The sequence below is a fragment of the Schistocerca americana genome, chromosome 2 (assembly GCF_021461395.2).
Source record: "Schistocerca americana isolate TAMUIC-IGC-003095 chromosome 2, iqSchAmer2.1, whole genome shotgun sequence".
In the NCBI taxonomy this organism is placed as follows: domain Eukaryota; kingdom Metazoa; phylum Arthropoda; class Insecta; order Orthoptera; family Acrididae; genus Schistocerca; species Schistocerca americana.
In genome coordinates, this window is record NC_060120.1 from 531,976,395 (window position 1) to 531,990,663 (window position 14,269).

The 14,269-nt window shown below is 37.4% G+C and overlaps 1 protein-coding gene across 2 annotated transcripts in view; it reads right to left on the reverse strand.

Moving 5' to 3' along the window:
- Positions 1 to 2,437: 2,437 nt before the first annotated feature.
- LOC124594979 (probable tRNA N6-adenosine threonylcarbamoyltransferase, mitochondrial) overlaps positions 2,438 to 14,269 on the reverse strand; it is a 99,128-nt gene continuing 87,296 nt past the window's right edge. For both annotated transcript variants that reach the window (XM_047133508.1, XM_047133507.1), the window contains exon 8: positions 2,438 to 2,600. In XM_047133508.1, the coding sequence (XP_046989464.1) occupies positions 2,504 to 2,600 (97 nt within the window). In that variant the 3' untranslated portion in view covers positions 2,438 to 2,503. The remainder of the gene's footprint in view (positions 2,601 to 14,269) is intronic.

Below are 14,269 nucleotides of genomic sequence, written 5' to 3' on the forward strand. Positions count from 1 at the left end.
CAAGTCCTTCAACTTAAAGAACTAATGTTTCAAAGAATGTATTTCAATTAACATTATCACAAGCGTTTCTAAATCTATAAATGTAAATTTTTCTTTTTCAATCCATCATGAGGTCAAGATTGCTTTGTACATTTCTACATTTTTCTGGAACATTCCATTCTTCTGTAGGAAATGAGTGCTGGTACTGTACAGCCATGACTTGTTAAATTGATAGCACATTGATGCTCACACCAGTCAGCAAAGGCTTATTACGTTCTTTTTTAGGAGAGCATTTCTCCTGACTTGTACATCCCGCATACTAGGTGGAAGAGTTTTGTCATGGTTGGTTCTTTCAAGAGTCTTAATTGTTCAAAATGAATGATCCTACTCCATGTGCCGTGCTCTGTAAAATTTCTTTTGCTGTATTGTATCTCCCACCTCATTTTCATCTAGTTCCTCTTTCCCTTTCATAATATTTTCTCTGAGGTGTTCTTTTTTTTTTTTTTTTTTTTTTCTTCTTCATTATATAGCTTTTCATTATACAGCTTTCCTGTGTAGCCCTTCCACCTTACAGCCTTCCCTTCTTTACTTTGTAATGGCTTGCCAGCTGAGATCTTGGTGTAAATAGAATCTCTTCTGATTTCTCCGTAAGTTGTTTCAATTTTCCTATTAGTTGCACCTGTGTTACCAATATTCATGCATGATTCTACAGGTTCCATTTCTCTTCTAGCCATTCCTGTTTTGAAACTTTACAGTTCCTACCACTGTTACAAGAAAGGATAGTGGGTACATCCCTATTCTGAGACAAAAAGAAAGAGAACAGAGTCAACTAATTGAGCAAATTACATAATGCTATACAATTGTGTAGAACAAGAGGAATGTTTATCAGCAGGTGTAACAATTGCAGTAAATAAGAAATGGAAGAAATAGTGAATATTTATAACAGGAATAAACAAATTTACCACATCATGCAGTCTGCAATACTAATAAGTAACAGACTTTTTCTAATTAATTAAACAAGTGTAGCAATTTTGCAAGATTTAAAAGCTCTTACATAAAATATGCTAAGAGTAATTAATAAAGACATAATATGACATTCAATTAAAAATGTTACTAAGACTCCCGGGCAATATGCAGTAGGCTGTGCCTAAAACTATAATATTTCGGCCAAATGCCTGATGTCATCCTCAAACAATAAAACTGAGTTGCAAGAAGCAAGTAGTGGTCTGCAGCTTCTGCATCCTGATAGCAGCACACACAGTAGAAACACTGTAGAAAAAGCCCATCCAATAGTCTCTGGAATCTGAAGTATAAAGTAATGATCATCTAGTCTTCCTGTTGAGTCATCCTCTTCAGTCCACATTTTCACCACAGACCACACTAGGTCCCATGCCTTGATAACATTGTACCCGGTGTCTATGTTTACTACAGTGTCACTTGTGCGAATGTGGAGAGTCTTTTTGATAACACAATCCCAGAAAGATATGGCAGGTCAACCAACTCAATGCTTTTGTAGTAATCTCATGGCACAGCAATCATGGATTTTTCCATTTGCTCTAAATGGGTTTGTGATATCTATCTCAAAATGCACAACATTAAATGTATAGCCTTATCACAAAAATCCATAGACTCTTTACATTATGTTAGCCTCATACCAATATTCAACAAAACATTCCCAATGTAGGATAAGACTATTCCTCACAAAATTTTAAAACCCATGCTACATTAGTTCAATTGTTCAGTTGTTGCTTAAAATACATCTCCAGCTGCACCATTTAATTCCCTCTTATTAGCACACAAACAACATTTGGTTAAAATACAGTGCTCTGTTATAATGACACCCAATATATTTAACAACGCTGGCTTTTTGTGAAACAAAAGGAAGCCTTGGTTAAATGACAGCATCCCATATGAAGAAAGGCCAAATTGATTTCATTTTGTATGAGTGATGGGATGAGAGTATACCAAGATCAAGCCCACCTAACCTGTGCACACGTAGTATTGGTCAAGCTCGTTAAAAAGATAATTTGGAATGCCAAGATCAAGCCCACCTAACCTGTGCACACGTAGTATTGGTCAAGCTTGTTAAAAAGATAATTTGGTAACTATTTCAGTTCACAATACAATAGCCCACTCAGGTCACAAGCATTAATTTACAACATTCAAAAAATTCCTTGACTTCTCAAAAATGATGAATGAAACATACCTAGGTTACAGTCAATGCAGAATACATATATACTCCCACATTCCAGTATTACATCTATTAGTGTGCTGTACAGATATGTAACCTTACTTGCCTTCCTTATTGCACTGTAAAACATTAATTGAAAAGCAAAAAATCAAGACTCATTAGTATACCACTCTAGCAGCAAATAAAGCTATTAATAACAGTAAGAAAAAAGAACTTAAGTACCAATTGGATTAAATTACTTTATAATTCACAAATAAATAACATACATAAAACAATAAAAAATTTATTATCACTGACACTTTTATTTACAACGGCATCTCAGAAAAATAAACATCATTGAATTGCTGCAATGAAAACTTTGCGTTTAATCCACTTGCATTTTATACTGGCTTCTGCAACTGCATCTCTGATATCCTTGCCTAATGGACACCTGGAACAAGGTTTTTTTTGTGTTAATGTTCTATAAATACAGACTGGAACAAAATATATACTCAACTCGTTTTACTACCAAAATTACGGTGTGTGTTGATCATTAAAGCATGTGAGACTCATGCACAGAATATAACACTTCTCAGGAAGCAAATACAAAGTATGTGCACATAGGCTTCTGTAGCCATTATTTTCAGTATAATTTTTCTGGATATATGACTGTCATCATGTTGTGATATTGACCTATGTTTCAGAAAAAGGTACACAAAGGAGCTTAAGTTCTAAGGTCTTCAGTCAATGAGTCTATTTGTCAACCTACCAGCTGGTAAAAACTCAACTCAGAAATGGCAACATCACATCTCACAGAGCCACTCATATGGGACTCTGCCACTGCTTTGAATTCAGAACCTTATATTAAACTTAAATGTGAAGACCTCGCTCAATGTACAACTGAAGAAGGGCACGAAGTAGTACTGGTCACGGAGCCGTTTTTGCACAGACAGAAGTCCTGCACCATTTCCATCAGAACCTCATAACTGCTCTGGTTGAATAGTGAAAAAGGAAATTTCAAAAATGGTCCTTTGTGGTCTCATGGTATCATTGCTTTCTCAAATCCCACATATACTGTGAGCAATTTACTTCAATTTTGATACTGACAATGTATGCTCACTTTGGCTCACCATAAGGATGACATGCTGAATTGTAGAAAGGCACTACAAAAAGACTGTTACATGTAAATTTTGGCCAAAGCCTTCTTCAAAAAAGAAAACCCCACTCAAGTTCACACAAGTAAGCATACCTCTCATACACTTGACTGGTATCTCCAGCCACTCCAACCAGAATGCAACTAAGCACATTGAAAGGGACCAGAAATCTGGAATGGGGTGGGGATTGGGGAGGGATAGATGGGCACAGATGGGGGAAGAGGAATCAGTTCTGCCTGGTGGAGCATGCAGAGACTAGAGGTGGCAGGACAGGACTGCCAGGCACAGCATCGGGAGATTTTGTGGGAGGGAAAGGGGGAAAAATGTGGTGAGCAGAAAAGAGAGTAACAGAGAAGGGGAAAAGACCGGTGGGTGCTCTGACAGAGAGAAGCACACAATGTGGCTACTAGCTCAGCTGCAATCACTGCTCAACTTTTTATACTGGTATGACTACCAACTAGCTGTCCAGCTGGATGAATGGCAAGTGTCACAACATACAGCTTAACAGAACATGTTTGATTTCAATGGCTGTTTCACAATCAAGGTTATCTGTATCCTCCCTCCATCTGTACTGCACAGATGAGAGTTATCCTTACAACACATTTTCCACTGCTGAAATCATTCCGGCCTCAACCTAAAAAAACTGTCCTCACACCTTCCACCCAACTGTTTCCACCTCCTCTGTCCTGTCACCTCAAAATTCACGTCCCCTCAGTCTCACTGTGTATTGCTCTCTGCCAGCACATCTACTGGTCTTTGCCCCATCTCTGTTCCTCTCCTTTCTACTACCTATGTTTTCCCTCCCCTCACTCCCCCAACAGCCTCATGACATTGCACCTGGTGACCTGTCCTGTCATCTCTAGTCTCTGGGCAATCCACCAGGCAGTGCTGATTTTTCTTCTGCCCACCCATACCTGCTACCACTCAACCCCTCCCCATCCCTCTCCAGAATGATACTCCTGTTCAACAGGTTAGCTGTGTTCTGGCCAGAGATGCTGGATATAGTGGCCATGTGTGCATGAAGTGTGCTTGCCTGTGTGGATGTGTGTGCGTTTTTCTTTCCTGAAGAAGGCTTTGGCAGAAAGCTTTATGTAACAGTCTTTTTGTTGTGCCTGTCTGTAACTCAACATATGTTCTTTATAGTGAGTAGCACTGTATCCTCTTCATAATATTCTAGCAATATCACCATTTTTTTCAAATGAATATGAAATTCTTTGGTTCCAGGATAGTAGTCCTATATGAGTCCTACCGCTCTTTAAGCATTCTCTGTACATTGGTACATTGCCAGTTAATTCCTCATTACTAAAAACCATTGTATATGTAAGAAAATGTACAAAATAACACTATGACACTAAATATTTTATGAGCAGCATAACTTAAATGAACTTTGACATACGCCCCAATATGTATCATCTATGCAGACTTTTATGCCATTGTACTTCATTTAAATCTTCAGACTGGCACTACACAATTGACTATTTTCCATCTCCACAAACAATTTTATCATTGAAAGAAGCATAAAATTCTTGGTAGTATGAATTCAATCTACCTCAAAAAACAAGAAAACCTATTTCTAAATACATTTTTGCTGCATAATTTCTTTGTAGATATACAAAATTTTTACACTGCTGAATTGCATTTGTTGACACAGACATATAGTATGTGCCATTCTGAAGTTTTTATGTACATAAATTCCTTTTTGTACTGTGAGTCATGTTTTTTTCATCCCCTCATCATTATTATAATTTTTGTGGCATCATTTTAAATGACATTAAAGATTACACTTTCCTCCACCAGAGTATAGGGCACAAGCTACATACAGGTGTATGTCTAGAATGATAAAATGTATCAAGGTATGTTTTATGCTAAGTTATAGCAATTCCTTAAGAAATAAACCTCCCATGTACAAAACAGCTTCAGACTTCTGATTACTTAACAAATGAGTAAATGTGTCAAATATTTGACACTAAGGATGTAACTGATAAACATTTAGAAAAGGTTTGAAATTATGTTAAAAGTTTATTGGACGATGCTAAGTGCTCTAATTATCAAATGCTGGATGAGTATAGTCTGTTAATTGGAAATTCCATTTTAAGCAAGATCTAGTTTTTCATGCATCTCAATGTTTATGACATCATATCTCCCGATCTGTTTGCAAGTCACTAAGTGCTCTTGTTCTAAAATACTGAATAAATATAATCTGGATATTTTCGAGTAGTGGGTTGCATTGTCACACCATGTTATAATTTTGCGGGTACATTCAGTAGTGTATATGAATGCTTGTTTGCAAAATATGTTGCAAATAGCATTAGCAATAAAAAAGTGATGAATTAAAATGTCAAGCCTGATGCAGCATTTTTACTCCGCAAATGGTGAAAATGTAGTAATCAATAAACATTTTTCCTTTCATCATTTTGTAGGGCTGTTAGTGAGAAGTAGCCTCATAAAGGTTTGAAATTATGTGTAAAGTTTGTTGCAAGTCACTAAGTGCTCTTGCTCTCAAATACTTAATAAATATAATCTGGATATTTTCAAGTGGTGAGTTACATTGCTTCAAGACAGATACACACAGTTTCTGACTAATATCTGTCTTATTGCATTAAACCTTTAACATAAGACTACAGCTCTTAATGAGAAGATACTGACAGCATTTTAAATTTTTAATTCACTCAATAATAACATGAAACATTGGAAACCAAATTTTTGTTGCCCCTGGAAGTCATTAGATAGGCAACCTGCAACAAGGACTGTGAACGATGAACCATGGAGCGGTATAGCCATTCTGTAATATAGGTAATGTGGTGATTTTTCTGATGTATGAAAGTGATTTTTAACATCATGATTTAGACCTTTTTTTCCGGAACTATACACTTTTCTGTGTGGCACTGAAAAGAGCCTTTAAAGAGAACTTCAAGGATATGACATGTGCAAATTAGTCCAATAGTAACAATATAGCAGTACTGGAAACCATTGTCCTGCTGTCAATGGAAGAGATATCACAAGAGATCGAGGTAATTTTATAAATGATAACAAGTACAGAAATTCTTCTGTAGTTATTGCACACATGGGAATCACTTCTCTTAAGGATACGAGGTACTTTTCTGGCTCAATATTTTGTAAAAATTAACACCTATTTCTTTCAGGCACTGTTTATAATACATACGTTTTACAGATTTTTTGTTGGTATCAGGTAATGCAGCACACATACTAAACAAATTAGAAGTATTCTGAATATTTTTGAACTTTCTTAGGGTTATTAAAAAATTGCAAAGAAATTGGTGCAATTTTTTCCCAAAATGCTTCCTCAAATTGAGGTACCATTTAATCCAAAGTTATACATTTGAAGGAGACCAAATTTTTACCAGATATGCGTGACATCATGGCTGAGGTACTAGACCTGTTTAATTCCACCTGTTATGTATATTACAAGGATAAAAAAATATCACCTCTTACATTTTAATTTTTATAATTTTTTTTCTAATAAAAATGTTATTTTTTCTATAATTTTTTGATTCTGCAATAAAGCTTAGGTCTACTACATAAGTATGGACTATTGCAAGTTACAGAAAAAAATCAGGGCAATGCTTTATAAACTTTAGGAAATATTTGTAGCTGAATTCTGAAAAATACAACTTGCAGGAAACTGCAAATGAAGATATGAGTCCAATTAAACTGTGCCTCAGAACATTCCTCAAGCATAGTCTTCATCCTGCAGCATTTCTTCACCTTCAAGCTTCCTCTTCGCATTGCTTTTAGCACTTCTTGGTTCTTTGGTAACATGAAGAGCGAATCTTGCAGCTTCATGCTCCCACTGTCTGTCACACACAAGCAATTGATCTTCCACATCAGAGCCACATTTTATGCCCAAATTTCTCAGGACCTTCCTATCACTCCATCGTTAAAACGTATCACTGCATCTAATACACCAACTTCTAATGTGCTTAGTCTTGGGTGATCATTCCCATAGACAATGGTTGAAACTTTCATTTGTATTCTGAGTGCGACCATGAAGACATTTACTAAGCAAACAGGATCACTCAGGTCTCCAAAAATTGGTTTTATTTCATTCATAACAGGCTCAGGAAGAGAATACTTATGCTTGTATTATTTGACTACTTTCTTTTGCTTTTTGGTAACCACACCAAGAATCTGCTCCTTTAGGGCAAAGTCTGTGAACAGGATGGTCATCTGTGGACAACTTATGAAAGTAGGTGGCCCATACAGCTTTTCTCACTGTGGTAACATCATCATTCAGAGGTGCAGTTCGTCTAATGGCCAGTCCATAATAACTCTGAAGAAGGTCTATTTCAGTTTCTGTCTGTCTGCCTCGGCCAGACAGAGATTTTCCACCAGATAGCAACTCTCCTTTCATTTCTCTTCGTAGCTTCCTCAGTGTAGCACCCATCCTCTTTTGCATATGTCCACAACACCCTAGTTTTGTTACCAAGGTATCACCATAAACATTGAGCTCATTAATGTTATTGAAAGCTTTAGAGAGCCATTGCCTAGGTACTTCATATATCTAACGTTATAAACGGGCACCGACCTCTGAAATGTTTGTAGAGCTCCATCACACTCCATACCTCCACTGTAGCCATCATAATTTTTAGAACACTGATGTTCAATATGTCCTTCAGTGTTACCATGACAGGTGTGGCAGTACTTAGATAAGCACTCAACATCAACAACTTTTCCATTTTCCAGAGAAGCAGCACTTACAACATCATTCAAGGAACGATGTCCTCGACATTGCCATGTCCCATCAAGGGCAACAGCAATGTCCCTGGTTCCACTAATATTTACAGTTTCTTCTACTGAACGTTTCATAGATGCTTGAGACACAACTGTCAAGGCAGCTAAAAGTATTTTTTATGTACTTGCTGAACCTACTGGAAGGAGAAGGGAAGGTCCATCAAACCACAAAACATTTGAGCAGCCTTTTTTCCTTTTCCTATTGCACGCACTGCATACACTAACTTCAGATTCAAATCATATGAATTATGCACAATGTTTGAAGTCATTATTGAGCTAGATTTATTGCACAATCCACACAGAACGACTAACTTTGATGCTAAACCCTTCCTGCTACTTCGTTGTTCAGTTATTTCCAGACAGTCTACACCATCACATTGTTCACACTTCACCACTTCCTTTATCAAAGAAGATAAAATGCCCACATCAACAACAACAAATCCACTACAAACAGCATCATTGTTAACACAAAAATTTGAATCATCAGGAGGCGTGCCATGTAGGGCTTATCCCTGAAGAACTGATACATAGGTTACTTTCAACAGTGTGGCTTGCTTTGTTTGTGAACTGGTTACCACGGAATTTACTTTTATTGAATTTCTTGATGCGTGGCATAGTTTGTAGTTATTTCACACTAAGGATATGTACTTCCACAAACATATGTAGCACTTGGGCAACAAACATTCAGTTACATATGAACAAACTGCTTCAGCAAAACAAAATTAAAGACTAGCAAAGATAATAATTTACAGACACTAGAAACCTGCACTGTTACCAACATATACAATGTATCATACATATAATTGCTGGGAACAGAAAGTTCACAGTTCTTTTCAAAATAATACTGGTTTCTGTAACAGAAAAAAAGGGGGCATGGCGGCATACATGACCGTAACTTTAAAATTTTGTATATACAGATCATTTTTCATTTGAAACCCTATAACGTATACATCAATGTGAACAGGAAAGACTATAGAATTTAATAAAGTCATAAAAATTTCGATTTTTCCACCATTTATAAATACCCTGTATCCTTAAAAATGGGGCACACAACTACCAAATCCCAGTCCTCAGGTATGATTTCTGTCATCAGTATTGTTTCCATTAAGGATTGTAGTCCCAGTTCGTTATCTGTCCTCAATTTTTAATAGCTCAGCATATATGTGGTCTTCACCACAAGCTTTGTTATTCTTTAATTTTTTCATTGTCTGTTGTATTTATGGGGTAGTGATTTGTACATCAATTGTATCAGATTCTTCAAATTTAAATGAAGACATGATCATTACAGATGAGTACTTGTGAAAAGTATATCTTCCATGGTTTTGCCTGTCATTCTTGTTGGTCTGCATTTTCTCATGTTCATTCTTAGTAAACTGTTCCCTTTTTAGTGAGTTTTCCAAAAGATTTTTTAAAAATAGTTTGATACATCTGCCTGTTCTGTGATGCCTAAAATCATTCTCTGACTGTCTTATCAAATTGCTATAGGGTTCCCTTTCCTCTTATCTTACAGTTTGCTGTCTTTCCCAGTTCTCTGTGTTCCCTGGCAAATTTTATTGCATATTTCCTTCAGCATAATACTGTTCCTTTCTCAAATTCATTAGTTCCTCCTTTACAGCATTTTATGTTAAACCAGATTTTGTTATGGCTTTTCTTTTTCCTAAAATTTTGAAGTTGCTTTCGGATTCTGTTCTTCAGATGTCTCCATCTGCTTTCGACATTTAGTTGTTCCTTGGGGGGCCAGTCTAGCTTTTGTTAGGTTACTTTCCATTTCTTATGTTGCTTTCATTAGTTTCAACTTGATTTCTATTTAATTGCATTTGTCATATGATTAACATATGATTCTAACAGCTGTAATACTGTTTTAGAATCATCTTTGGGTAGCTACATGAACTGGGCCTTGCTGAGCCTTAAACAAGATTTTCCAAATGAAACACAAACTGAGCTATTTAGCAAGACTTATCTGTATTAAAAACTAATACTTGTCCTTTTATTCTATTTCAAGTGCCACCAAAATGTAAGATGTTAATTTAGTGTATGTACTTACTGGTAATGTAATACTAACAATATGCTGTTTCTGCTGGTGTCTTGAAAATTATATTTGTCTCATATGCAAAATATCAGGCAATTTTTTATTATTTTGATTGTATTTTGTAAAATGAAAAAATAACAGTTATAATAAAATGCCATGAATTAGGAGAAGCAAAGCTAATAGTGAATTAACTGCAGGTCTAAGAGAGATGCTGGATCTAAATTTTGTACAGTGAGCTTAGTGAGAAAGGGCACATTAGTCTTATAACAACAATTATTTATGAGCAAATTTGTGTGTCATTTTGGTAATTGTAGAAGAAATGTAATGCAGATTTGTTTTACTTTATTGAGGTTTAGTGAAATTAGATGATGGCTCCAGCAATGTGTGTTCAATAAAAATAAATTAGAAAAATTGGTATGGCATTATATTTTCTTACAGTTACACATGTGTGCAACAATATGACAAGCTGCTTAAAATTAATGCTGTAAATAGGTCATAAGTGCCAGATGGCTTTACAACAATACAGCTCAATTCTTTAAGTTGCAGTTTGCTTCAAATCTAAAATAACTGTGCACGCAATACTATCCTGTAAACTATATGTACAAATATGTCCTCTACCACTCTGCCTGAGAGCAGCCTATTAATTACAATGTTGACTGTAATAAGATAGATGTAAAAATTAAGGAGTAAAAGAGTCCACACACCGAACAGCAGAGGCGTTGAGTTGTCAGGAGACATACACAAAAGAGAATGAAAACTTTGCTAATTTTCATGCAATTTTGGTGGACAGGTGTGTGTGTGTGTGTGTGTGTGTGTGTGTGTGTGTGTCTCCTGTAACTCGTCAAAGTGTTTCTTTCGAAAGCTACCAAATTTTCATTACACTCAGACAGGGCTTTCCTATATATTCATATTAAGATAAACTTCTGTAAATAGTAATGGGAAGCCCTTGGTAAAATATAAACAGTGGAAAGAGTAATAGTAGTAGCTCACTCTATAGTTGAGACATTATTTCACCTACAGGCAAGTAAACAAGACTGATAACACTGGTAGCTTACAGATAAATCAATGTTCAGTGCTAATAGAGAAAATAAACACAAATACACCTTCACAACTGGACAATGTAGCTTTGTGTGGGTGTGGGGGGACAGGGGACAGTGGGCGGCAGGCGGCAGGGAGGGGGGGGGGGGGGGGGTGGGCACCTGTGCGTGCATGGGTGCATGTGTTTGTTCATTCAGTTATCTCTGAAGAAGGACTGTCTAAATGCTAGCGACATTCTAGTCTTGTTTATGTGCCTGTCAATACACCACCTCAAAAGTATTGCGAGTTGTTACTTTCAGGCCTTCCATTATTTTCTAAAAATTGTTTATGTAGATGTTGTCTACTCCCGGGGCCTTGTTTCGCCTTAGGTCTTTCAGTGCTCTGTCAAACTCTTCATGCAGTATCATATCTCCCATTCCATCTTCATCTACATCCTCTTCCGTTTCCATAATATTGTCCTCAAGAACATCGCCCCTGTATAGACCCTCTATATACTCCTTCCACCTTTCTGCTTTCCCTTCTTTGCTTAGAACTGCATTTCCATCTGAGCTCTTGATATTCATGCAAGTGGTTCTCTTTTTTCCAAAGATCTCTGTAATTTTCCTGTAGGCAGTATCTATCTTACCCCTCGTGAGATAAGCCTCTACATCCTTACATTTTTCCTCTAGCCATCCCTGCTTAGCCATTCTGCACTTCCTGTCGATCTCATTTTTGAGACGTTTGTATTCCTTTTTGCCTGCTTCATTTACTGCATTTTTATATTTTCTTCTTTCATCAATTAAATTCAGTATCTCTTCTGTTACCCAAGGATTTCTACGAGCCCTCGTCTTTTTACCTACTTGATCCTCTGCTGCCTTCACTACTTCATCCCTCAGAGCTACCCATTCTTCTTCTACTGTACTTCTTTCCCCCACTGCTGTCAATTGTTCCCTTATGCTCTCCCTGGAACTCTGTACAACCTCTGGTTTAGTCAGTTTATCCAGGTCCCATCTCCTTAAATTCCCGCCTTTTTGAAGTTTCTTCAATTTTAATCTGCAGTTCATAACCAATGGATTGTGGCCAGAGTCCACATCTGCCCCTGGAAATGTCTTACAATTTAAAACCTGGTTCCTAAATCTCTGTCTTACCATTATATAATATATCTGAAACCTGTCAGTATCTCCAGGGTTCTTCCATGTATACAACCTTCTTTTATGATTCTTGAACCAGGTGTTAGCTATGATTAAGTTGTGCTCTGTGCAAAATTCTGCCAGGCGGCTTCCTCTTTCATTTCTTCCCCCCAATCCACATTCACCTACTATGTTTCCTTCTCTCCCTTTTCCTACTACCGAATTCCTGTCACCCACGACTATTAAATTTTCGTCTCCCTTCACTATCTGAATAATTTCTTTTATTTCATCATACATTTCTTCAATTTCTTCTTCATCTGCAGTACTTGTACTACTGTAGTAGGCGTGGGCTTCGTCTCTATCTTGGCCACAATAATGCGTTCACTATGCTGTTTGTAGTAGTTTACCCGCACTCCTATTTTTTTATTCATTATTAAACCTACTCCTGCATTACCCCTATTTGATTTTGTATTTATAACCCTGCATTCGCCTGACCAAAAGTCTTGTTCCTCCTGCCACCGAACTTCACTGATTCCCACTATATCTAACTTCCTATCCATTTCCCTTTTTAAATTTTCTAACCTACCTGCCCGATTCAGGGATCTGACATTCCATGCTCCGATCCGTAGAACGCCAAATTTCTTTCTCCTGATAACGACGTCCTCTTGAGTAGTCCCCACCCGGAGATCCGAATGGGGGACTATTTTACCTCCGGAATATTTTACCCAAGAGGATGCCATCATCATCTAACCATACAGTAAATCTGCATGCCCTTGGAAAAAATTACGGCTGTAGTTTCCCCTTGCTTTCAGCCGTTCGCAGTACCAGCACAGCAAGGCCGTTTTGGTTAGTGTTACAAGGCCAGATCAGTCAATCATCCAGACTGTTGCCCCTGCAACTACTGAAAAGGCTGCTGCCCCTCTTCAGGAACCACATGTTGGTCTGGCCTCTCAACAGATACCCCTCCGTCGTGGTTGCATCTACGGTACGGTTATCTGTATCACTGAAGCACACAAGCCTCCCCACCAACAGCAAGGTCCATGGTTCATGGAGGATATATATATATATATATATATATATATATATATATATATAATGGAAGGAAACATTCCACGTGGGAAAAATTATATATAAAAACAAAGATGAGGTGACTTACCGAACAAAAGCGCTGGCAGGTCGATAGACACACAAACATACACACAAAATTCAAGCTTTCGCAACAAACTGTTGCCTCATCAGGAAAGAGGGAAGGAGAGGGGAAGACAAAAGGAAGTGGGTTTTAAGGGAGAGGGTAAGGAGTCATTCCAATCCCGGGAGCGGAAAGACTTACCTTAGGGGGAAAAAAGGACAGGTATACACTCGCACACACGCACATATCCATCCACACATACAGACACAAGCAGACATATTTAAATATGTCTGCTTGTGTCTGTATGTGTGGATGGATATGTGCGTGTGTGCGAGTGTATACCTGTCCTTTTTTCCCCCTAAGGTAAGTCTTTCCGCTCCCGGGATTGGAATGACTCCTTACCCTCTCCCTTAAAACCCACTTCCTTTCGTCTTCCCCTCTCCTTCCCTCTTTCCTGATGAGGCAACAGTTTGTTGCGAAAGCTTGAATTTTGTGTGTATGTTTGTGTGTCTATCGACCTGCCAGCGCTTTTGTTCGGTAAGTCACCTCATCTTTGTTTTTTTTATATATATATATATATATATATATATATATATATATATATATATGAGTCATTCCAATCCCGGGAGCGGAAAGACTTACCTTAGGGGGAAAAAAGGACAGGTATACACTCGCACACACACTCATATCCATCCGCACATACATAGGCAACAGCGCTTTCGTTTGGTAAGTCACGTCATCTTTGTTTTTATACATTTTAACCGAATACCTCAAGAACTTGACTGATTTACTTCAAGTTTTATCACATTACTCTAAAAAATGTTTGGACAAATGTACAGGGTGGTCCATTGATTGTGACCGGGCCAGATATTTCATGAAATAAGCATCAAACCAAAAAACTGCAAAGAA